This window comes from Palaemon carinicauda, chromosome 45, assembly GCF_036898095.1.
Source record: "Palaemon carinicauda isolate YSFRI2023 chromosome 45, ASM3689809v2, whole genome shotgun sequence".
Classification (NCBI taxonomy): domain Eukaryota; kingdom Metazoa; phylum Arthropoda; class Malacostraca; order Decapoda; family Palaemonidae; genus Palaemon; species Palaemon carinicauda.
In genome coordinates, this window is record NC_090769.1 from 32,691,609 (window position 1) to 32,714,290 (window position 22,682).

Sequence of the window (22,682 nt, forward strand, 5' to 3'; positions counted from 1 at the left end):
TTAATGGAAAACAAACCAAGGCTCAAGTTTGAATTGTAACCTTGGGTACAGGTAATAAAGAAGAATTGAGCAATATTTCCTAGAGTAAAGTAATTCTGTATATCAGTTTAATGAGATCGGTGTTACTGTATGGTCAGGAGTCATGGTATGACAATGAAACAATCCAACAGATTTAGTAGATTTTAGAAGAAATCCCTTAGAAGAATATTTGGAGTTAATGGCAGTACAGGATTAAAAATGAAACTATATGAGAGATTACCTGAGTGCCATATGTGGATGAGATCATTGTGACGGGTAGATGGAGATGGTTTGGGCATGCTCTTTGCACTCCCCAAGAGAGATTAGCTCACCAAACATTTAACTGGGGTCCAAAAGGCACTTGAAAAGTTGGAAGACCCAGGTTTACATGGCTGAGGACTGAAGTGTGAAGTTGGAGATGATGAATGGAGAAGTATTGATTTAAAAACTCAAGATAGAGACAACTGAGTAAATCAAATCGAGGCCCTTTGCGTCAATAGATGTAGAAGGAGGTGATGGTGATGATGATGATGATGATGATGATGATGAAAGTAATTAACATGGATTATTGTAATTGTCTTTCACCAGCAGATTCTATGACTTAATCCTAGCTACTGGGAGGCCAAAGCATTATAGATATACTGTAATGTCATGTCAATAAAAAGCATTTATTTTTCAAATTGAAAAAAAATAATTGCACATACTGTATTATCTACATCACATTAGCACTTTTTTAATTTCAATCCCTTTAAATCCAGTACCATCTGTACACAAAGACTATACCTATTTCTTTAACCTTTGCAGCCGAAGCTCCATCCACTCCTACATCATGACCATCCCTTTAAGCTGATTGGTTTGCATTGGCTTTGCAAAGTTGATTAATTTGTGTCTCCTTTTGGTTCACTAATATTAGCAATGGTTGTTTCACTAAGTTGAAATAAAAGTGCTATTGATCATCCAAAGAAAACATTATCGCAGGAAATAAAAATATAATGCACATATATATCTCTCTAAAAATGTAGTAAAGGTAGGAAAACAGATTGTGTAAGCAGAGTTGTGCCTTGGCTGGAGGAGATTTGGTGATTAAAGTTCACTTGATAACCTTGGTAACTCCATTAACGTTCGTAATCAAATCGATACACTTGAATTACCAAATCTGCTCTAAACACTCTTAACTCTGTTTATATAATTTATGTTTTCCTGCATTTTTCATACTTTTAGAGATACAGTATAGTGGTATATATTTGTTATTTTTATATTCCCTGTGATATATGTGCTTTGGATGATCATTAGCACTTTTATTTCAACTTAGTAAAACAACCATTGCTAAGATGAGTAAAACCGAGAGGAGATACAAATTGATCAACTTTCAAAGACATTGCCAACTAATCAACTCATGTGATGGTCTTGATGTAGCAGTGGGTGGGCTTCCGAGGCAAAGGTCGAAGAATTTAGGTATAGTCTTTGTGTACAGATGGTATGTAAAAGGATTGACATTAAAAAATGTGAAAATGCAATGTAAAAGTTAATACAATATGAAATACAATATGTGCGGGTTTTCAGTTTGAATAATGAATAAATTTTATGGACATGTCATCATATACTGTAGATATAGGAGAATTATTTGTACATAATACAAGCTACATCCCTTCCACCAAATAGTTTAAAACTTTGGAAAATAAAGCCTTACAATAGAAAGAAGTTGAGTACTTTACCTATTTGCTCACATGTATATGCTGAATGTAAATTGCCATGCTAATATTTGTGGTAGAATATCAATATGATGTAGATAGTGTTCATTTTTATTATTGATCTTATTTTGCATATCAGATTAAGGCTAATATGCACAAGCATATATGGAAGTCTTGAGGTTAGTATAACAAAGAGATGCTATTTAGAAATTGGAATAAAATGTCTAATACAGTTTGGACTTTTCTTGTAGAAGAAAATGTAATTGCAATGTTCAAAAACGTAAGAAAAAATACATAAAGCCAGGAACCAAGAGTTGTCCTTATGCATATACAAACCTTTCATTCTTTAAAATAGGGAACATCTTTACCGGAGCTGGAACGTCATCGAAATTGTTAACAAGAGGTTAATGAGCGAGGGCAAGACCATTCCTGTCAAAAACTCTTCACCTTTTTTTTCAGTTGCAGTGAATACAGTCGTAATGCTGAGTTCTATCTAAGGATGTTTAATTATTTTCTTATATCCTTTAGTTTGTGCATAGGCTGGTAAGTGCACCAGTTTATAGCTAAACTGGATATAGATCCACTTTGCACCTTAAGGTGCATAATTGTTCATAATTGTCCTCATTTGTCGAGTGTAGATTGTGGCCATCTGTTAACGCTGGCTAATTCTTTAAGGAGCAGGAGGGCTAAATCTTCTCGGGAGTCATTTTTGGCAATATCCATGACAATACTGGAGTGACTGTATGGCACTTTGCGTGTTTATTAACTTGGCCATTTGCTGAAGCTTCTGGGTCTACGCCCCTAGCTTGTTCACGGGGCATATGCTTTAGGAGCAGGGAGAATTTGGATCTACATTAGGGAGTTTTTCATGGTTGGTGAAATGTGTGGTGATTGCCACACTCCAACATGTACTGGAAGCTCTTACTTGTGACGTAATGAAAGATTTTCCTTCCTCACATCTTACAGGTAGGCCCTCAGTGCCTTTTTTTAGGGACCTGGTAATTTAGGTCTTGCCCACAGTGCCAATGACCCCAGTGTCTCCAGTGCCAGTGACTCCCATGATTGTAGATGTGTTGCCAGTCCCTGTGACCCCAGTGATTGTTGGTGCAATGTCAGTGCCATTGATCACAGTGCACCCAAAGCCCTAGATGGCTCTAACAAGGCTCTCATGTGTGGTTATGGCGGTGTCGGGGCCAAATAAGTCAAAGATGGCTCCCGCACCACTAGTTGTAATGCTGAAGCCTAAAGTTGGAAGTAAGAAACCCTGGGGTTGTTGAAATCTGTGTGTAGCCCTGTTGCCTGTCATCTCTGTGCCAGTTGCTTTGGTGCCGCTCACCTATGTGCCTATGACTCTTGCCCTTCTGCTTGTAACCCAGGTCCCATAGCTTCATCCCTCTCAGTGCCTGTCACCCCAGTCCCTATGTCTGTGTTATGAGGGCCAGTGAGTGTGTCTGTTTCTTCCCCTGTGACATTGATCCTTAGTGTTGTCTTTCCTGTTGGAGAAACCCATGTGGTATCTCCCCTTGAGGGAGGTCCATCATCAATGGTCCCTCAGACCTCCACCACGCAGTATCAGTCAATGGGAAAGGTATAGGTGGCCTTCCTTATGGATAGGATTTGTCATGAGATACCTCCACACTTCTTGGCTTCCTTTCTGGGCCTTCTTAAAACATAGGAAACTTAACCCATCAACAATTTTGTAATATAAATCTGCAATGACAGAACCTTTCAAGCCACCTTTGGTTTAGATCCAGAAATGTTCCATAAGATTACTCGGTCCTTTGCCTTAAAGTGACTATTGTTACCAACTCCTTCAGTGTCTAGTCACTGGATAGGATGCTTGAATTTTTACCAAATAAGGTAACTTTATTGTGGCACCTATGAGGGGAAATAGGGTAGAAGAGAGGGACCCTCAACCGGGAATTTTACATTACATCGATTTCATTATAATTATTTGTTATACAGTATCTCAATTTAGAGTTAAATTTATCTTCGAATCACAAGTTCGTACGACTCCACTAAGTGAAGTGCATCTCGTGGTCCAAAACTATTGGTTTGGCTTTCTCTATATCAAATTTTACCTCAGTGATTCTTGCTTAATAGTCTGAATAGAGAAAGACGAGAGGTATATCAAGTGGCGACCAAAGAGAGAAGCACTCTGCAAGAAGTAGGTTTTCCATATTTTATTTGTTTAAATCATTGGTTTAAATAAAATAAAGGGCTTGAGGAACTTTGTGAGTCTTAGGTTTTTGGTTCAAGTTATTTTTCTGTATCACCTCTACGCTTAGTCAGTGTGTTTAAAGGTTTAAAGGCCGCTCATAAATGGCAGAGGCAAGGGACAGTGACATTGCCCTATCAAGCAGGACAATGCCCTAAAGACTGACCATATATACATATGATCAGTGTCCAAGCCCCCTCTCCACCTAAGCTAGGACCAAGGAGGGCCAGGCAATGGCTTCTGATGACTCATCAGGTAGAACGATGAGCTTTTTCTATTCAGAGGTGAGATTCATGGAAATAATACTAATTTTTAAACTTGAAATCAATTATTTTACATATACTTCCAAATAAAACTAGTGATCCACCCTCCTACCCACTTTTAAAGGGATACTTACATTCAATGATCGAAGCCACTTAAATCTCAAGCTTTGTCTACATTTTCTCCTTGGCTAAGTAATACGTCACTGGCCTGGCCATAACTCCATTCTCAGTAGCAGGGGAGGATTTTTTAAACTACTATTTAGTAGTTTAATGGAGGGAGGGTACTATGGCTAGAGGGATTTTCCTTATTTTTTTTTTTTATTTAGAGGTCATCAAGTTGGCAATGCTATTTATTTACTTGTTCTAGTCAGAGGTAAGTATGGAAATAGTATAGTATATTCTAGTTTAAAATTCATGGTTTTTGTGTGTCTAAATATTTAGTTGAAATTTATATTTTGTCTTTCAAGTCCCCTAATCTTTGCAATCTGCTCTCAGGTGATCATCCATTCATTTTGGGCGATAAACCAACAGAGGTAGACTGTTCCATTTTTGGAATGTTGGCACAGATTTGTTGGAATTCTGCTGGATCACCTTTTTTGAAGCTGATTGAAAGTAAGTGCATGTAATTATTTAATATTTTGATGTATATTATTTATATAATGCCTATGGTGTTTTGATTATTACCCATTGTATGGATTTGCATATCATTATGTGGCTTAGCTTTCTGTAGGCTTAGCTTTCTGTAAGTAATCATTACACTGCATGTTTTTTCATTGATTGTCATCACTTTATACCCCAAATATTTAATGCCATTGGGTATGAAAATAATTTAATACTTTTAGAATTGAATCTTTAAAAAGATTTACTCAGATTAGGCATATGAGAAAATGTCAAAGAGGAATTATGAGATTTTGGCATTCTCCAAATTAATTCACGTGAATTGAACCAAAGAGCAGTTTAAAAGATAGTTTAAAATTTTGTTTCTGGGCTCGAACCTGTGCCGCCCAGTGAATAAGCTCCATTTAAGCACTTATTCTTAGGTAATTTACTGCTAAATATACCAGAGAAAAAATGTAAAGGAGTGCTAGGTTAACTAGCTCGCTCACCTATTGGTGTCGGTATAAAATTGGGCGTATATTCCAGAGGTCCCGCACTATTTAGATTAATCCACGACAGAGAACCCCAATAGAGGAGAGCCGTTCAACCTCACTCGGTACTACTACAATGCATCCGCTCAGAACCCAACTCCTTTTAGCACAACGTTCAAAGTAACCCGCTTTTTTTCTGGTGCTCTCGCTTTTGGATATTTTCTAGTGAATTATGGCTTCTTTGTCGGTTTCCCAGGAGACACCGTCTAAGTTAAGTACCAAGCTGGATTTTACTGTGTTTTGAGCAACCTAGATCGTTTAATATTTATATTATAGGAGTTTATTCTCTTCGTTCATACCGATCTTGCTTGATTTCACTACAGTTGGTACTCCTGTTTTTGAGAGCTTTTAATTTTCACTTGCGGTGTTACTATGTGTATTATTTTTATTATCAAATATTATTTGTTATTGTGAATATTCATTATTTAGCGTTTAGAATCCTCGTGGTTCAAATTTTGGGCCGATATCATTTACGTATCGCTATGGCTGCCGACCGTGCTAAGGCGGCAATGTTATTTTAGCCATCAGGTGTGTCTTTTGTGATTTAATTATTTATGTTGCATGCCTTGCCCAAAAATTTTCAATGTGTTTATTCATATATTTAACGCTATTATTATTATTATAATGAATATTTGTGCCATTACTCCGTTTGATCTGTCTGATTGGGGATCGTCAGTTGGTAGCCCTGCTGCCTCGTATCACGTGATCCTCCCCCACGCTCCCCCTCTAGCTAGGTGGGAGGCTAGACTTCTCCCCCCTCCACTAAGGGACCGTTGCCTTCCCTCCTTTTAGAGGGGGTAGTTAAGTGTTTATGGACTTTGTCCTCCGGGTGGCCCGGCGGTTTAGTCTCTGTCTAGTCTGGTTGGCCACCGGTCTACAGAGTTGGATCCCGGTGTACCCTATTTTATATTCACTTTTCATTCTGGCTTATGTTATACGAAACCCTCCGGGTTCGATTGGCAGTTCTTAGTTACAGTTCCGCCCCCCTATTATTTTATAACATTTCCTATGATGATTATATATGACAGATCACTACCCCGGAGTCCCTAAAGGAATTGGTATTGAATATACCTTTATTTCCCGGCCCGGGGTCTACCCCACCCCGGGAAATCAGACACTATGTGTCTTAATTCCTTGTTATTGCATCCTTTTTTATGCTCCCGGCTTGACCGGAATGGATGGCTATACTTTAGTTTCAAGTTAGACTTATGTTTAGGCCCGGGACCCCCGGTCCCGCCCCTATGTAAGAATATTATAGTTAAGCTCTAACCTTGCGTTAGACCTATGTTAGGCCCGGGTCCTCCGGACCCGCCCCCTAAAAAAAAAAAAAAAAAAAAAAAAAAAAAAAAAAAAAAAAAAAAAAATTTTTTATTTTATTTTTTACAGTCTAATCTTGTGTTAGACCTATTTTAGGCCCTACTTAAAAGAATAGTATAGTTAAACTCTATTCTTGTGTTAGACCTATGTTAGGCCACTTATAGAATAGTAGTTAGGCTCTAATCTTGTGTTAGACCTATGTTAGGCCCGGGTCCTCCAGACCCGCCCCTAATTAAGAGAATTACAGTTTCTCATATACTATTCTTTTTACAGATGGTGCATTGTCTGACGCCGGCCTGTGCAGCTGTTCTGCACCAGCCTTGTGGCCACTCCGTCTGCCGATCTCACGCCCCTTGTGGGGTTCAACTGGAAGACGTTGTGGTATGGCACCCGGATAACTGTGTGATTTGCTTCGACCTCATCACTACCCTTGGTTCTGACTCGGTGAGTCCCGTTGGCTATATTGCCTTCTTATTTTATTTACTATTAGTAAGATATCTATGGTCTTGAAGGACCATTGGGAGTTTCCCTTTTATAATTCCCACTATTATTTCAGGCATCCCCGGAGCAAAAGTCTGCGGCTCGGGCCACACTGAAGGTGTGGGTTGGTGGTTTTGCCCGGAATGTAAAGTCTAAGCGGCCGTACGTCCTATCTGAGGACTACTGCACCATGGTTTACCCCAACGCCAAGTCTTCAGCTGCTGTGGCTAGGCATGTGGCAGCTCCCATCATTGCCCACATTGATGCCACTATAACGGGTCTCATCGACCCAGAGCAAGATCCATCGGACGCCCCCGGAGGTCTGGAGGACAATGTTGCCTCCATGAACCTGGACGTCGAACCAATGTTGCTAGACGAGCCGGATACAGGTAGGGTGGTAAGTGAGGCAGGTGTGTCCGGCGCTGAGATTCCTATCCTCAGCCCCGCTCTTTCTTCTTCTTCTGATCGCTCTTCCTTTCTTGGATTTTCTGGGGACCGTGATTCGTCTCAACGTTCATACCCGGTTCCCCCTAAGGATAAGTCTACTTCAAGGACCTTACCCAAAGCTCGCAAGCCTCACAAGACTTCTCATGGCTCTAAACCTGGTACAAACCCGTCTTCAAAGACCTCTGGTTCCTCCTCTAAGTCTCACGACCCGGGAGTTCCTTCCGCCCCTCCTGCTGCTAGCCCGGGCCTTTCCGAATCAGCTATGCTTCGCATCGTGTCGGAGATGCAGGAAAAGTTGGTTTCGGAGATGCAGTCGAGGATGGACACGATGTTCTCTAACTTCGGTCAGAGAATTGGGGCTTTAGAGCAAGGAGCTCCGGAGAGAGTCCAAAGCTCTCTCATACCGGATGCCTCTAAGCTCCCGCCGTTTGCCAAGAACAACCCCTGGCGGATGGCTCTTCATTCCCCGTTCTCAGACGGAATGTTGACTCTGGAGGGCCTTGGCACTCGCCCTCTAGAGGACTTTGAATTCTTTCCTCCGGGTCTGGCATTTCCATTTCATGGTTATGCCAGACTTACCGAGGAAGCTTTAGTCCGATTAGACAAGGTCCCCAAAGAGACGGTCATCTTCCCGAAGGAGCAAGCCCAATCTGTTTGGGCCAGATTTTTGAATGACATCGGCTGCACTAACACCATGCTGACGCCTCATAAAAGCTCCTTTACGATGTTCTTAATGGACAAGAACACCTTGACTCCATGCGTCAATAAGGTGGCAGAGCTTGCCTTTCAATATGCTCTGGAGGAGAAGCCCTTGCCTCCCATCCGAGAGGTGGATCCAATCTCCCTCCTTCTTCCCTCAGGTATTGAGTGTTGGGACAACGTCCATACCACCTTTACCTCCGGCAAGCTTGCAGCAGACTGTGCCTCAGTCTTGTTTAGTGAGAAGCTTCCCCGTCTCCCGGAATCTCTCATTAAACAGGAATATGATTCCCGCCTACGTGTGGGCCGTACTCTAAACCTGGCCACATCCACGGAGTCGATAGCCTTGACTTACGATACGGAGAGTATTTTTAAGTCTCTCAACAAGGCTACGCTACAGTCGTTATATTATGACTTATATGACTTTGCTACTGCTAAACGCAGATGTCGCAAGCATGTTCTAGCTGAGGCGACGATTAGGCATGAACCTAATAAACTCATCCGGTCCTCCTGTTGGGGTTCAAATCTCTTCCCCGAGGATCTCGTAGAGGAAGTCTTGGCGGAGGCCACTAGGGTTAATCAGAGCCTTAAAGCCCGTTGGGGTTTGACCCCTAAACGCAAGTATGACCCCGCAAATTATCAAGCCCGGGGTAGGAAGAAGCTTAGACCATATACCTCCACCCAGTTCAGGCAACAACAGAGTGCTTCATCCAACTTCCGGCTGCCTCTTCCTCCATCTTCTGTTGCCCCTGCACAGCCTTCCACCTCTCGGGCTCCTTCGGATGACTATGTCACCGTTCTGCTACCTAAGAGCCAGCTTTCTGGTGCCTCCGCCACTTCCCCTGCCTTTAACCAGTCCTACGAGGCTCATAGCTCTTCCCAGAGTTATGGTAGAGGTAGAGGCTACCACCGTGGCTCTAACCAGAACAAAGGCAGGGGAAGAGCCTTTCGCAGAGGAAAGAACTTCCGAGGCGGACGTGGAGGCAACTCCTCAAACCAATACTGAGGTGCAGCAGGTAGGGGGGAGGCTCTATGCCTTCCGCAACAAATGGAGGTTCAGTCCCTGGGCGTTCAGTATCATCTCCAAGGGACTAGGGTGGAGTTGGATTCAAGGACCTCCTCCTCCGAACAAATTTCGTCAACATTCCACTCCGGACCTGGTCGAATTTGTCCAGGAACTTTTACAAAAGAATGCCATACAAGAAACGAAACATCTGAAGTTTCAAGGTCGGCTGTTCAGTGTTCCGAAGAAGGATTCAGACAAGAGAAGAGTGATTCTAGATCTATCCCTTCTCAACTTGTCCATTCAATGCGACAAGTTTCGAATGCTTACCGTCTCGCAGGTGCGGACCTTACTTCCCCGTGGGGCCGTCACCACCTCTATCGATCTTACAGACGCCTACTATCACGTCCCGATAGCGAGACACTTCCGTCCGTACCTAGGCTTTCGCTTAGGGGACAAAAGTTACTCCTTCAAGGTGATGCCTTTCGGGCTCAACATTGCCCCAAGGATCTTCACAAAGCTAGCAGAAGTCGCTGTTCAGGAACTCAGGAATCAAGGGATTCAAGTAGTAGCCTATCTGGACGACTGGCTCATTTGGTCAGACACCTCCCAAAATTGCCTAAAAGCCACTCACAAAGTCATCCATTATCTTCAATCTCTAGGCTTCCAGATCAACTTCAAGAAGTCCCGTCTTCTTCCAAAATCGAAGTTCCAATGGCTCGGCCTGCAATGGGATCTTATATCTCATACTCTGTGTCTTCCCAGACCCAAGAGGTTAGAGATTGCAAGAAACACCAAACGCTTTCTCAAAGACAAAGTAAGTTCCAGACGGCTTCAAGAGAAGATTCTGGGTTCCCTTCAGTTTGCCTCAGTGACGGATCTTCTTCTGAAGGCAAAATTGAAAGATATCAATCGTGTCTGGCGTTCGAGGGCGAACCGGAAGCTCCGGGACAGGAAAGTCCGCCTTCCTCCCATTCTACGGGAAAGACTTCTTCCTTGGACAAGAGCAAACAGTCTGTCAAAGTCAGTTCCCCTTCGATTTCCGCCCCCGGAATTAATCATTCACACAGACGCATCCCTATCAGGTTGGGGCGGCTATTCTCAGCTCAAGAAAGTTCAAGGTCTTTGGACTCCCTTGTTCCGCCATTTTCACATCAATGTGCTAGAGGCCATGGCAGTTCTTCTAACCCTGAAACGTCTCGCTCTTCCCAAGAAACAACACCTTCGTCTGGTCCTCGACAGCGAAGTGGTGGTCCGCTGCCTCAACAGAGGCGGGTCAAAGTCAGGGCCTCTGAACCATGTTCTAATAGCCATATTCTCCCTAGCAGCCTCGAACCGTTGGCATCTTTCAGCTGTCCACCTGGCGGGAGTCCGGAATGTAGTGGCAGACGCCCTGTCCCGGACCTCCCCTCTAGAATCGGAATGGTCACTCGATCTAAAGTCATTTCGGTGGATTCTCTCTCAGGTTCCCGGTCTCCAAGTGGACCTCTTCGCCACGGAATCCAACCACAAATTGAGAGTATATGTGGCTCCCAATCTAGACCCTCAGGCTTACGCCACAGACGCCATGTCACAGAATTGGGACAACTGGGAAAAGATTTATCTCTTTCCCCCGGTGAATCTTTTGCTGAAAGTTCTAGACAAACTGAGATCCTTCAAGGGACAAGTAGCCTTGGTCGCACCCAACTGGCCCAAGAGCAACTGGTATCCTCTCCTGCGGGAGTTGAGACTATACCCTCACCCGATACCCAATCCGGTTCTGTCTCAGATAGTACAAACACGCGTTGTGTACGCTTTCTCAAACATTCAGAGTGCCCTAACTTTATGGACTTTATGAAGTTTGCGGCTATGCATGGTGCCAATATTGATCCTCAAAACACCTTGTTCCTAGAATCAGATAAACGGGATTCCACCATCCGTCAGTATGACTCTGCAGTTAAAAAGTTGGCAAAATTTTTAATAGACTCAGACGTGAACTGTATGAACTTGAACCTTACAGTCACTTTCTTTAGATCTTTATTAGAATCAGGTCTGGCAGCCAATACTATCACCACTATTAAATCGGCTCTGAAAAAGATCTTCCTAGTGGGTTTTAACATAGACTTAACCGACTCTTTGTTAGCTTCAATTCCGAAAGCTTGTGCCAGACTGAAACCGGTTACTCGTCCTACCCCGGTGACCTGGTTCCTTAATGACGTACTCAAATTGGCTTCTGATACCATTAACAGTTCTTGTGATTACATGCCCCTTCTCAGGAAAACACTTTTCCTAGTGAGCTTGGCTTCCGGGGCAAGAATTTCTGAATTGGCAGCCTTGTCGAGAGACCCGGGTCATATTGACTTTCTGCCTTCAGGAGAGGTCCTTCTTTCTCCTAACAAATTCTTTTTGGCTAAGAATGAAGACCCTCAAAACAGATGGACCTCCTGGAAAATTGTTCCCCTCACGCAAGATCCGTCGCTGTGCCCTGTCACTACTCTTAGGTCTTATCTATCCCGGACCTCCTCTAACTCCTCGGGGCCTCTATTCGTTAGAGAACAAGGCGGTACCATTACTATTAAAGGGATCAGGCAACAAATTTTGTATTTTATTAAACAAGCTAACCCTGACTCTTTTCCTCTTGCACATGATATCAGGGCGGTTGCCACCTCGGTGAACTTCTTTCACCACATGAATTTTACAGACCTTTCCAGGTATACAGGGTGGAAATCACCGTCAGTGTTCAAGAAACACTACCTTAAACATTTGGAAGCCCTAAAATTTTCTACAGTAGCCGCAGGGAGCGTAGTTACTCCCGAGTAACTCACAGGTTAATGCCTTGACTCTTTATCTCTCCCTCTTACCTGCCTCATTTATACCCTATTGTATTCGTTGGTCTCGCACCTGAATACTGTTATTATATTTGTAAATTTTTATGCTCCTGAGTATCTGTATATATTATCACTCACGGCATTATTATACCTACCTTATTGGATTTATGTTCATATTTAAGATACCCTTATAATTGTTTTTTGGTACTCATCTCTGATTAAAGCATCCTGTATTTCTCTTACGCTTATGTTTTTTCCTTTATTTTGCAAGTTTGGTGACATTTTTCTCTTGTATAGATTCACTGGGCGGCACAGGTTCGAGCCCAGAAAAGGGATTTTGACGTAGGAAAAATCTATTTCTGGGCGAGGGACCTGTGCCGCCCAGTGAACCCTCCCAGCTCCTCTCCCTTGGAGTCCCCAAACTTTGGGTGCTAAGGAGTTGGGTTCTGAGCGGATGCATTGTAGTAGTACCGAGTGAGGTTGAACGGCTCTCCTCTATTGGGGTTCTCTGTCGTGGATTAATCTAAATAGTGCGGGACCTCTGGAATATACGCCCAATTTTATACCGACACCAATAGGTGAGCGAGCTAGTTAACCTAGCACTCCTTTACATTTTTTCTCTGGTATATTTAGCAGTAAATTACCTAAGAATAAGTGCTTAAATGGAGCTTATTCACTGGGCGGCACAGGTCCCTCGCCCAGAAATAGATTTTTCCTACGTCAAAATCCCTTTTTTGTTTTACCGTACATACAGTCCCCTTATAATCACTTGAAACCCAGGTACTATATTTGATTCTCTAAATTATGAATTTATGTTTTAAAATACCCGTTATCATTGTGATGTAGAAATATATATGATAATAATTCTGTGGAATCCATAGCTTTTGATAAAATATGAGGCGTGTACTGCTATAACCGGAATTTTCCAATTTAAAAAAAAAATGGAAAAAATCAAATTTAGAGTTTGTTAGTATTCAAAACGTGATAATTCACTGAGATTCAAAAGGTGATAGTTCATTGAGTTTTCAAACAAATTAAGTCATTTTGATTTTTGCATGAAAGCATATTATACAGTGGATTGCTTGGTACGGGTGAAAATACAAACCAATGCTATTTATAGGGGATATTACTTTCGGCGAAGTTGAAAGACGAGCTATTAGACTTTTAGTCGTCCATGGATACGGACCCTCATCTGCTGTGTCCTGCTTGCCGTGGGAGGCGTTGTGACCAGGACAACACCTACCTTGAATGCCGCTAGTGGTCGGCCTCCCAGTGGGAGAAGTATGGGTGCCGGCGTAAGAAGGCGGCCAAAAGGGATTCTTCACCTTTGGGGTCTTCCTCCAAGTCAACCTCAGGTCTCGAGTGACTGCTTCCTCTAACAAAGCAGCCCCGCCCCTCCCCCTGGGTGAGACTTGCTGTTTTTCTAATTTGTTCTTAGTGTAGCTATCTCTTAGTCTGACCGGTTCCCCGGCAAAGAAGTTGCTGCTTGAACTCCTTCAACTCGGCGCAGAAAGGAGGCGAACACCGATTTCCTAAGAGGTGGATCCCTTGTTGTTGCTGAGCGCGGGCCTATGAGATCCTGAGGTTTTGCCCGATGTGTCCGCTGACGATACCCACCGTGCTCCTTCTTCCGCCGTCGCCGATCACTGCACTCCCCCCCTTGCTGAGCCGACTCTTCTGTCCGGGACGGAGCAAAGTCAGAGGTAGGTCTCTCGTGTGGTTGGGGATCTCTCTCACCCTAGAGTAAGATCCCCCCCTAGAGACCTCGATCCAGAGGTCTTCTAGACATCTTCCTGTCCCTGCTGAGCAGTCCTTCCCTTCGGAAGATCTTCGCCACCCCCGACAAGCTTCCAGAGTGCTTGGTCATTCTAAACGCTTCAAACTTTTTCCTTTGCATCCAGCCAAGAGACATCTCTTTTGTTCTCCCAAATACAGTGGAACCTCTACATACGATCTTAATTCGTTCCAGAAACTGTTTCGTATGTTAAAACAATCTTATGTTGGAGCAAATATTCCCATAAGAATACACTGTAATTTGTATAATTCGTTCCACACCCCAAAAACCTATGATAAATCCTTAATAAATTACTACATATAATTACACATAACAATAATATAACTGCATAATATGAAAGAAGGATGTAAAAAAGATAATTATAAAGAAATAATAAATAAAAAATGTGTTTTTATTGTCACTTTACCTTAGAGACAGGCCAACGCAGGTGTAGGATTTGCTACGCCAGGAGGAGACGGACGATCGGCGAGAAGGTAGACATGGTGTTAACATGTTCTATAGATAAATACTCTCTCTCTCTCTCTCTCTCTCTCTCTCTCTCTCTCTCTCTCTCTCTCTCTCTCTCTCTCTCTCTCTCTCTCTCTCTCTCACTGTTAGTGTTATAGACGTCTATTAATCTTTTCTGAGAGAGAGAGAGAGAGAGAGAGAGAGAGAGAGAGAGATAGAGAGAGAGAGAGAGAGATTAAACAAAAATGTGTTGGGTACATATGATTTTTAACAGCGTCAACGAGTTGAAAGACAATGAAATGTAACTAAAAAAGTAATATCAGCGTATCTGAATTCCTTTATTAACTAAAACAAATGTTGATACAAACACACTCGTGTGCGTATGCGCAAACACACACACACGCAGGAGGAGACAGGATCGGCAAGGAGGTAGAGATGGTGACTGGGATAACGTACCATAACTTACACTACGGGATCTTTAATCTAACTTAGCTTATTTATTCTTTTTTATTTTTATATTTCATATTTTTTTACATTTTATTTTCTTTTGATTTTTAATTTTCATCACTTTCAGTGACGAGTTACGGTACGTTATCGCAGTCACCATCTCTACCTCCTCCCCGACTGTCTGTCTCTTACTGCGTAGCCATTCCTGCACCTGTGTGTGTGTGTTTGTGCATACGCACACGACTGTGTTTGTATCTATATTTGTTTTAGTTGATAAAGGATTTCAGATTCGCTGTCATTACTTTCTTAGTTACATTTAATTGTTTTTCAATTCGTTGATGCTGTTAAAAATCATATGTACTCTAAACACATTTTTGTTTAATCTCTCTCTCTCTCTCGGAAAAAAATAATAGACGTCTCTAACACTATAACAGGGAAGAAGAACGAGAGAGAGAGAGAGAGAGAGATTTTATTTAAAGAACATGTTAATGCTATGTTTAAAGAGAAACAGAAAAAGAGAGAGGACTTTATTAAAAGAGTTTGTTAATGCTATCTAAGTTTTCTTTGCTTCACTTTTTTCTTTCTTTCTGTTCATCACGCTGGCCCTTCTCACAAATGATCGTTGCCAACAATCTTTGTCCTTTATCCCTATCAACAAAAGGCGTTCTATCTCTTCCAGGGTATTGCTACGATGTCTTGTAATAATGGTGACCCCTTTGATGGTTTATCTGCTTTAATGGCTGCCTTCTGCTTGATGATCGTCGAGATCATAGGCCTATTCCGGCCATAATGTTTAGCCATATCACTCACATGCACACTGCTCTCATGTTTTTCTATAATTTCTTGCTTCAATTCTAATGAAAGAATTGCCTGTACTGAAACTTAGCTTCTTAGGCACCATGACTGTAGGTAAAATCAAAAAGGAAATGTGAGAAAAGGAAGAAAATAAGCACTGTTAATAACAGACCAAACAGAGGACAACCACACGATACACACAAGAACAGAGAACAGAGCACTCGATGCTCAATGGCGTCCCTCTTATGTGCTGCAATCTATCGGCGTAAACAAGATCTGCATCGGATGTTGGAGCATTACTTCAGGTGTCGAGACAAAAATTTGACGGAATTTTACTTCGGATGTTGGAACAATCGTATGTAGAGGTTCCACTGTATCTGCAATTCCCTCCGTCACCCGTCGTACGTTATCCCACAGAGTCTCGTCACTCATCAGTACCTCGCCACTCCTGCTCTTTGTCACTCATCACCTCGATCGCAGACCTCTTCCAGAGCTCGTCAATCGTCACCTTGTGGTGCATCTCATCAGACTCGCCGACAGCCTTCTGGTTCCCAACTCGCCTGTTTTATCGGACTCTCCCTAGACTCGCCGTTTGCCAGCCCTGAGGCGTTTGCCTGTCCATCGGCACTCTACAACTTCTTGTCACTTGAAAGATGTTTGTGGTCATCAGCTGCCATAGATTCTGCAAGCTCTCCGACTGTTTGTCGATCACCTGCAGTCTGCTGTTCGTCAACTGTTCGCAGTCCTCCAGCGACTCATCACACACCCGTGACTCACCGTTCACCAGCTGTCCATCGTTCCCTATCTTCTCGCTGTACACAAGCTTCCTGTTGTTTGCCAGCTGCTCGTCACTCTCCAGCAGCTCGTCATTCATCAGCGACTCGCCGATCACCAGCTACTAAACGTTTGGCAGTTTCTCGTCGTTCTCCAGCTGCTTGTTGTTTGCAAGCTTCTCGGCGTTCGCCAGGTGCTTGTTGATCATCAGCGGCTCGTCATTTGCCACCTGCTCGTCGTCCCATTCACTCAATCTCTCCCCTCACTGATCAAGAATCCAGTTCCATCGAGCTCCTATGCAAAGGGATCCACAAAGGAGCTGGCCCTCCGGGCCAAAATCCAGACCATGTTAGAATAGGGCACTTTCTAAGAGGTCCTCGACGACTCCCCAGTCTTCTTCAGTCACCCTTTTCTTGTGAAGAAGGCATCTGGAGATTGGAAACCAGTCATCGACCTCTCAGCTGTGAACAAGTTTGTCAAGCAAACTCCGTTCAGCATGAAGACGGCAAACACGGTCAGACAAGCGGTAAGACCACAGGACTTCATGTGTACGTTGGACCTAAAGGATGCATACTTACAGATCCCAATCCATCCGTCTTCAAGGCAGTATTTAATGATCATTATAGACAACAAGGTGCTGTGCTTGGGTCTTTCCACAGCACCTCAGGTCTTTACGAGAGTTTTCACCCTAGTGTCATCCTGGGTCACAGAATCGGCATCCGTCTAGCAACTCTTCTTTAACACCGAGAAAATCTTTTTGAATTTTGCCAAGATCTGGGGATTATGGTAAATCTTGAGAAATCGACACTGCTTCCCTCTCAACGACTGGTATACTTAGGTATGATCATCGACATTGATCAACAGAAAGTCGTCCCATTAGACGTCAGGGTAGTGAAGCTAAGGAAGGTAGTAAGACCATTCCTCAGTCGAGAACTCCCAGCGCAGAGGTGGTTGTGTCTCCTCGGGCTCCTAGGATCCTTGGTTCGTCTAGTTCTCAATGGACGCCTCAGGATCCGGTCTCTCCAATGGAGACCAAAGTTCTGCTGGAATCAGTCCAACAATTCCCTGGACATTCTAATTTCTATAGGACTAGAGGAACAGGTGGACCTCAGATGGTGGGTAGCAGACAAGAATCTCCGCTGGGGTGTCGACCTTCTCGTCCTCCCCCCGGACTTGTTGCTCTTTTCAGATGTATCTAAAGAAAGGTGGGTGGCCCACATGCTGCCCCACATGGCCCCAGGCCTATGGTCAGCGTTCGAAGTGTACCAGCACATAAATCTCTTAGAGATGAAGGCAGCTTTCTTAGCCCTCCAACAGTTCAGCACTTCTTGGTGGGCCACTCAGTGGTGTTGATGGTACCTTTTCGCAGCCCCTATCCCATCTGCCAGTAGAGATACTGTGATGGGCAGAAGACAACTTGGTGACCCTATCAGCATGTTTCATTCTGGGCAAAAGGAATGTGCTTGCTGACAACCTGAGCAGAGAATCTCGGATAGTGGGCTTGGAGTGGTCTTTGAATCGTCTAGTAGTCAACAAAGTCCTGGCTTTGTGGGGTTGCCCTACTGTGGACTTGTTTGCAACATCCTTGAATTTCATGCTCCCAGTTTACTGCTTCCCAGGCTCTCTAGCAAGATGCATTTCAACAACGGTGGGACATCATCGAAGTTTACATCTTTCCCCCGTTTCTGTCTGGTGAGAAGAGCACTCAACAAGACCAGAGCATTCATTAATCTCCCGATGACCCTCATAGCTCGGCTATGGCATCACGCAGAATGGTTTCCAGACCTTCTGCAACTCCTAACAGAGCTCCCAAGAGAACTCCTTCCACGACACGATACAGCCACATGTGAACATCTTCTACAAAGCTGAAGCTTTGCTACGACTTCACGCCTGGAGACTATCCAGCGCCTTCTCACTCAGGGAGGATTTTCGCAACAAGTTGCGAAAGGGATGGCTGAACACCTTCGACAATCATCAGCTTCAGTGTACAAGGCTAAGTGGACTTTCTTCTGTGGTTGGTGTCTTGGAAGGGGTATCTCTCCCCTCGATGCCACTATTCTAACAATAGCGTAGTTCCTTGTGCACCTTCAGGAGGAAATCCTCCTTTCGGTTTTGGCAGTAAAAGGCTACCGCTCAGCCTTGAGTCTGGCCTTTGAGCTGGAAGGAATAGATATTTCTTATTCATTGGAAATTTCTCTCCTCAAACAAAGTTATGAGCTTACCTGTCCCCAGTCAGACAACAGATCACTACCTCACTCTGAAGATAGTGTTTCTGCTCGCTTTGGCTTTGGCCAAAAGTTAGTGAACTTCATGGTCTTTCTTATGCCATCGCCCATTCAAGGGGATGGGTAGAGTTAGTTCTCAGCTTCATCCCTGAGTTCATTGCAGACTCAAAATCTGTGGGTAGCGGATCATAGGTTAGATTCCTTCCAAATTGAGAGTCTCCGTACTTTAATTGATGATCCAGATCAACTGTTACTATGCCCAATTAGTAGGTTGAGGTATTACCTCAAAAGACATCTGCAGCTCACCCCCAAGTGTCAGCACTCTTCATCAGCACGGGTAAGGTCAAGAGGAGGATCACAAAGAACATAATTTCTGCTTGGATTTGCAAGATCATTGACCTGGCCCTGAATCCTGATTCTCCTCCAACACGTCGACCCAGAGCTCATGACGTCAGGGGCATTGTAACGTCTCTGTCATTCACATGAATGGTGCAGGTACTATGAGCAGTCATGTGGAAGCGTTATATGATCTTCAGTGCCCACTACTGTAAGACATAACCCACAGGAACATGAAAACTTTGTCCATTGGTCCTGTGGTGGCTGCACATTAAGTGGTTTAACACCTCAAGCTCCTTAATGGACAAGTAGCAGAGGGTTGAGGGCAAAGGTTACTCGGGGTTAGTCTGGGATGAATGTTTAAGAATGACTCACTCTTTCTTTACTTCATCTTCCCCTCTCTTGTGGAATCAGCACCCAGGGTCCTCTGCAATGCTGACCTCAACTATCTGCAGGTAAACAATTTTCCTTTATGCAACCTAGTATTGTTTCTATACTTGTATCTCGACCAGGGCACCAGCCACCCGTTGAGATACTACCACTAGAGAGTTATAGGGTCTTTTGACTTGCTAGACAGTACTACATTGGATCCTTCTCTCTGGTTACAGTTCATTTTCCCTTTGCCTACACACTCACACACCGAATAGTCTGGCCTATTCTTTACATATTCTCTGTCCTCATACACCTGACAACACTGAGGTTACCAAAAAATTCTTCTTACTGCACTGTAATTGTTCAGTGGCCTCTTTCCTCTTTGTTATGGTAGAAGGGACTCTTTAGTTATGGTAAGCAGCTCTTCTAGGAGAAGGACACTCCAAAATCAAAACATTGCTCTCTAATCTTGGATAGTGCCATAGCCTCTGTACCATGGTCTTCCACCGTCTTGGGTTAGAGTTCTCTTGCTTGAGGGTACACTCGGGCACACTGTTTTAGATTATATATTATTTCTCTTCCTCTTGTTTTGTTAAAGTTTTTATAGTTTACAAAGTAATATTTTTTATTTTTCCTTGTTTCCTTTCCTCACTGAGCTACCTTCCCTGTTGGAGCCCCTTGGCTTATAGCATCCTGCTTTTCCAACCAGGGTTGTGGCTTAGCAAGTAATAATAATAATAATAATGATAATAATAATAATAATAATAATAATAATAATAATAATAATAATAATAATGTTGTGTCCCATACCCTAACGAGGAGGATATTAGGTAATGTCTTGGTAACCTCTGAAGATTCCTATGACTCGGAGAAATTTTACATTGAAGGTCACATTGCTTGTATCAAGAGCACACAACTTGCGTAGGCTGCAGACCATGCATAGCGCGGTTTTACCGAGGTGTAGGGTTTCCACCAATTATGGGCAAAGCATATAAAAGGGAAAACTCCAGGTCAAAGCTAAAAAGCCAGTTAGCATGGACTTCCACCTTCTTAAAGGGTGAGTCATCCCCTATAAATAGTGTTAGTTTGTATTTAGTTACAGAACAAATGGCAAATTTGGAAATAATTTGTATTCTTCCTAACAATACAAACCTGTAGCTATTTATACAAATTGGCCCACCAGCACCTGTCCCCCTTGAAGTCCTACCTCCAAGCAAAGTGAGTTCACAGCCCAGGTGTGCGAGTGAGCGGCATAGCTACTACCCCCACCCCCCACTAACTAGCGAAAAGTCCAATGGCTTGTCTTTCAGCTTCACCGAAAGTAATATCCCCTGTAAATAGCTACAGGTTTGTTTCGTTAGGAAAAATACAAAATACTTCCAAATTTGTCATATTTTAGAGGTTGCTTGCAGTTGCTTGTTATTGCAAGGAATGGTTTAACCAAAATCTCCTTATGAATTCCATTACAAATGAAATAATGTACTTAAATGTTGTGGAGTAATGAAGTAAACATTGCTTTTAATATTCCATACAAAATAAAAGTGTATGCTTGTTTGCCATAAACTTTTCTTCACTATTATTTCTGTTATGGATGGGAAAGACTTACAAGTCTTAAATACCAGAAATTTTGCAAGTAAGCAACCAAATAAGATTGCTAGCTTGCTTGTGTGCAATATAACTAATGCTGCAAAAAATAAAACCGGAATAAATGTAGTTATTGGTGGAGAGAAAAGCTTACAAGACACTGCAGTTGCTAATCTTGTTATGAGGCAACAAGAGATTATGGTGAATTGCATAGTACTAATGAATAAATTCTACCTCTTGAAGGTTGTTTGCAAATGCAAAGAAAGTTTTTAATTAAAATCTTGTTATAAATTGCATTAAATTATTTAAAAAATGTACTTGAATTATGTGAAATGTTGAAGTAAACACTGCTTTTAATATTCCATACAAAGGAAAGTACATGCTTGCTTGTAACCAAAAAATATGTGCAAAAAACTTGCGTCTTTGCTGTTCTTGTTGTTACAGATGGGAAAAGATTACAAATCTTGAATACCAGAAAGTTTGCAAGCAAGCAACCAAATAAGCTTGCTACCTTGCTTACTTGTTTGCAACATGAGTGATGTTACAAAAACATCAAAATGAATGTAGTTATTGTTGATTGTGAAAAGAAAAGGCTACAAGACACTGAGCAAGGACTTCAGGCTTTAGCAGTTCTCTAAGGCCTCAGCAACAGAAGTTTATAGGAACAAAACATTGATTCTTTTTAAATGCAAAATACTGTAAACCTACTTACAAATGCCATACCAAACCTTGTCTTATTCCATTCAATATGGTAAAGATTGAAGAACCTTTCTCCATGATCAAACAAAAAACTAAACTTACAGTAGTTTCTGGTTTTAGCAGTATGTAAAGTCCATTTCTTCCACAAAGACCTCTACATTTATCTGTACTGTATTAGTAAAGCAGGCATATTTCCTATGTAAGATTGATTTATTATGTATTACTAAAAATTTAGACCTTAAGGGTAATAATTAGAAGGTGATAGTATGATGTTCATCATCATAGTGTAAAGATTACATTTTAGTAAATTATTTTTCATCTTTTTGCCAGCTGACTACAAGAACCTAATAGATTATTGTCACCGCATGAAGGAGGAATTTTGGCCTGACTGGGAATACTGCTTGCAGCCTTTGGAAAAACAAAGGTTACCCAAAACAAGTTTCAGACCTCCATACTGCAAGACTTATGAAGCTATTGTTTTGCATGAGTGAGGACCATAAAATGTTGGAGAACATATGTAGCAATTATTCAAATAAATAGAAAAGAAGAATAGCTTTTCTCTTTATAGTTTACCTATTAGCAAACTGCTTTAAAGTGTTGCACAATGTAGCCTTCCTGTAACCTATGGTACATATACAGTATATTAGAAATATTTTGGACAGGAAAAATATATAACCAGCTCAACAAATTTGATCATATTGTGTGCTTTATTTGCATTTTTGAGTACTGTATAATACACGAAAGTAATACAGTACCTTTTTGTCTTCCCCACCCCCCCAGACGTCTGGCTCTTTTCAGATGTATCAAAAGACGGGTGGATGGCCCACATGGTACACCACACGGCCCCAGTTCTGACTTTACAATACTCATTCTTAAGTATTGAGTAAAAAGATAAAAGGCCCAAGACCTCCTGCTGCTGTCTGGAAGGGAAACCTAACCCTGTTTAGAATTCTTTGCTTAGATTCTTTTGGAAGGCTTAGGGTGGCTTTTAATATATCCCACTAAAGACCTAGTCATGGAAATATCCTTCTTTGGATTAGTCTTGATTTTTTTATGTTGATCAGGAAACCTATGTCCTGAAGAACTTAAGACATGATTTGTGTAACTGAGGCATACT

The 22,682-nt window shown here is 42.4% G+C and overlaps 1 protein-coding gene across 1 annotated transcript in view; it reads left to right on the forward strand.

Moving 5' to 3' along the window:
- The window catches only part of LOC137634625 (failed axon connections homolog), a 72,774-nt gene extending 50,682 nt beyond the window's left edge, over positions 1-22,092 (forward strand). The window contains exons 5-6 of the mRNA XM_068367092.1: positions 4,686-4,802; positions 21,896-22,092. Of these exons, the coding sequence (XP_068223193.1) occupies positions 4,686-4,802; positions 21,896-22,056 (278 nt within the window). The 3' untranslated portion in view covers positions 22,057-22,092. The remainder of the gene's footprint in view (positions 1-4,685; positions 4,803-21,895) is intronic.
- Positions 22,093-22,682: the final 590 nt, after the last annotated feature.